The 3,129-nt window shown below is 30.8% G+C and overlaps 1 protein-coding gene across 1 annotated transcript; it reads right to left on the bottom strand.

Annotated features, from left to right (window-relative positions):
- Positions 1-1,311: 1,311 nt before the first annotated feature.
- On the bottom strand, positions 1,312-2,829 carry LOC107647028 (uncharacterized). Its single transcript, XM_088490807.1, has 2 exons — positions 2,700-2,829; positions 1,312-2,336 (listed from the first exon to the last, which is right to left on the bottom strand). Exons 1-2 carry the CDS (start codon positions 2,827-2,829, stop codon positions 1,312-1,314), a joined length of 1,155 nt encoding a protein of 384 aa, XP_088346933.1.
- Between the last annotated feature and the right edge of the window lie 300 nt (positions 2,830-3,129).

The raw sequence follows: 3,129 nt of genomic DNA, 5'->3' as shown, positions 1-3,129 counted from the left end.
CTTTCTTCTTTCATGACTAGCTTAGGAACTAAGCTCTTTTTCTTACTTTTTCTAAGTTCTATGATTTGACTGAGACAGAAAAAAGGAACGTTGTTTTGGGAGCAAGATGGAGGGATTTGGTGAAATCAGATCGGGCTTGGATCGAGTTCCACTCAAGTTCAGCCCGTTGGTTCCTCAGCTTTGTTTTCTTTTGGGCTTCACTTGATTTACCAGCCCACCAACCTAGTTGTATTATTTACATTCCAATTTGGGCTATTAGATTTAATTTTGTCCTGCAACATTTAGTAAAATAATTAGTAACATACAATTATTGATAATCAGTACTAATTATTTATTTTACCCAAAATAATGTTTGTTATCATTAATTAATTTAGTTAATTTCTTAACTCAATAATATGACAGAAATATTATTATTGTTAGAAATTTAGAAATATATATTTAAATAATAGTTAGAGTTATATGTTTAGATGTCGTTAGTTAGAGAATATTTTAGAAATTTTTGGTAATAGTTTTAGAAATTCTAATTAATTAATTAACTTTTATGATTAATTTTAGAAGTTATAATTTTAGGAATTATGATAATTTTTTGTTATTATGTTTAGATGTTGTTATTAGTTAGAGAATATTTTAGAAATTTTTTGTAATAGTTTTAGAAATTCTAATTAATTAATTAACTTTTATGATTAATTTTAGAAATTATAATTTTAGGAATTATGATAATTTTTTGTTATTATGTTTCGATGTTGTTAGTTAGAGAATATTTTAGAAATTTTTGGTAATAGTTTTAGAAATTCTAATTAATTAATTAACTTTCATGATTAATTTTAGAAATTATAATTTTAGGAATTATGATAATTTTTTGTTATTATATTTATATGTAGTTAGTTAGAGAATATTTTAGAAAATTTTTGTAATAGTTTTAGAAATTCTAATTAATTAATTAACTTTTATGATTAATTTTAGAAGTTATAATTTTAAGAATTATGATAATTTTTTGTAACAATAAATAAACTAAGTTGGTGTATAATTTTTTGTAATAATATTGGGAATTTTGATTAATAATTAGGTGTTGTAAAATATAATATATTTGTTTTTCAGTATTAATTATATGTTTGTTGTTAGCTTTTTAATTGACATGAATATATATGTTATTGTAGTTGAGGTTTTAATAATAAAGTTTAACATTATTAGTTAAATAAGAACTGGATTTGTCTATTAGTTGTTATTATTAATAGTTAGTTAGAAACTGTAGTTAGTGGTATAGGAATTAGTTAATTGTCAAGTAAATTAGATTTAGTAAGATTATTTTTGTTAATTGTATTTATTCATACATAGTACGGTGCCTATATTGACTACAAGTTTTTGCAGGTACGTTGCCTTGAACTTTCTCAAAAAATTCGACTCTATATGCCTAATGCAAAACATGTGGAAAGCTCTCGGAGGCGACCAAGCTCCGTTACTCTGGGCCACAGCTGCAGTGATGGATTCGTGTCGGTTAAAAATCAGTCCCACACCATCCCGAGTCACAACATATTGTCGCAAGTTACTAAGAAAAACGTGCCATGCATCAGAAGTCTCTCCCTCCACAATAGCAAACGCAATTGGGACGATATTATTGTTACCATCCTGTGAAACTACAACCAATAGACAACCCTTATACTTTTTGTACAAGTGAGTCCCATCCACCTGGACAACTGGCTTGCAATGTCTGAACACTCTAATGCAGGAGTAATAACTCCAGAAGACTCTATGCAATACCCGGATATTAGTTACCAAGTCATTGCCTTGATATGCAGGCATAGTCTCAAAATGGACGACTGATGATGGCTTCTTTTGACACATGGCCTCAAACCATATGAGCAAAGCTTCGTATGATGCTTCCCAACCTCCAAATATTTTTTCCACTGATTTTTGCTTAGCCAACCATGCTTTCCGATGGCTGATGGTGTAATTAAACTTCGACTGCACTTCCGCAATAACTGATTTCACCTTTATCGAGGGGTCAGTCTCAACCAATGACTTTATTGCTTCTGCAATTGTGTTCGAATCCAACTTCGAATGATCCTGAGAAATAGTGGCTCTAGTACAAGTGTGACTACCGTTGTACCTCCTCATAACCCAACAGTACTTTCTGCTGATCATGCTAACCCTGATAAGCCAATCACACCCTAATCCATACTGTGTACACTTGGCATAAAAGGTCAAAGGCTCCGACTCAAACACCCGGTAGTCTACGCCTCTTCGGATGGTATAATCTTTCATCGCCATAATAACAGCTTCCCTGGAACCGAATTCCATTCCGACTGTAAATTCACCATCTGCGACCATAGGAATTTCTACCATGACGATAGCCATATGAAAAATATTTAATACAAAAATATTTAATAACTAAAATTAAAAGTAAATCAATGCTCACTACATCCACATTAATATAAACAAACTTTCCATCATGTTATCATCTCACTTTTAACATAATAAAAACATAAACACATAAATAAACATGGATTAATGCATATTAATTAATATTTAACTAAATCAATAACTCACTAAAAATATTATTATCCTAATTTTAACTACATAAAGACAAACAATTGTTAATTGAGCATAGTTTCATACGTCACTTATCTATTTGATACATCGATCAATATAGATTATTACCAAAAGTTTAATCCTTCGTATAAATATATGCATTTACGTACCAGCACTCATATATTTCGAAAACTCCGGCGCATGCATGGCTTCCAAGTCTAGAACCCGCATAAAAGATGGCTCCTCAAACGGAGGTTCATTTGCGAGTGCATTTGCGACGTCTGCCACATTCGGAGCCATCGCCCTGTCACCTTGATCTTCTTCTCTGTCTGGAGCAACAACTTCGTAATTGCTTTCAAACTCTTCCTCACTGTCACTATTGTAATCTTCTTGATAAACCACTATTTTATGGTTTATCTTGTACTAAATTGAGTAGATTTTATCAATTATTCGCACACTTATTCATACAAACTGCATGGTTTTACAAATCCTTCCTAATTTTGTTCCATGATTGAAAACTTGCTTCCTAAGCCTTTAAATTATTAATTTTCTAATTCTCCTTCATTACCATTCTATGCCATGATGTGTTTGTGAAGTGTT

Source organism: Arachis ipaensis, chromosome B6 (assembly GCF_059453495.1).
Source record: "Arachis ipaensis isolate K30076 ecotype BB chromosome B6, ASM5945349v1, whole genome shotgun sequence".
NCBI classification, from domain to species: Eukaryota; Viridiplantae; Streptophyta; class Magnoliopsida; order Fabales; family Fabaceae; genus Arachis; species Arachis ipaensis.
Note: the sequence above shows the minus strand (reverse complement) of the source record. Positions and strands in the feature narration are given on the sequence as shown.

What these genes read in the sequence shown, in the direction of transcription:
- LOC107647028 (XM_088490807.1), bottom strand. Translation starts at nt 2,829, where the DNA reads ATGGCTCCGAATGTGGCAGACGTCGCAAATGCACTCGCAAATGAACCT. An exon ending in TTCGAAATATATGAGTGCTG is followed by an intron (nt 2,337 to 2,699) that starts GTACGTAAATGC and finishes TCGTCATGGTAG; the next exon opens with AAATTCCTATGGTCGCAGAT.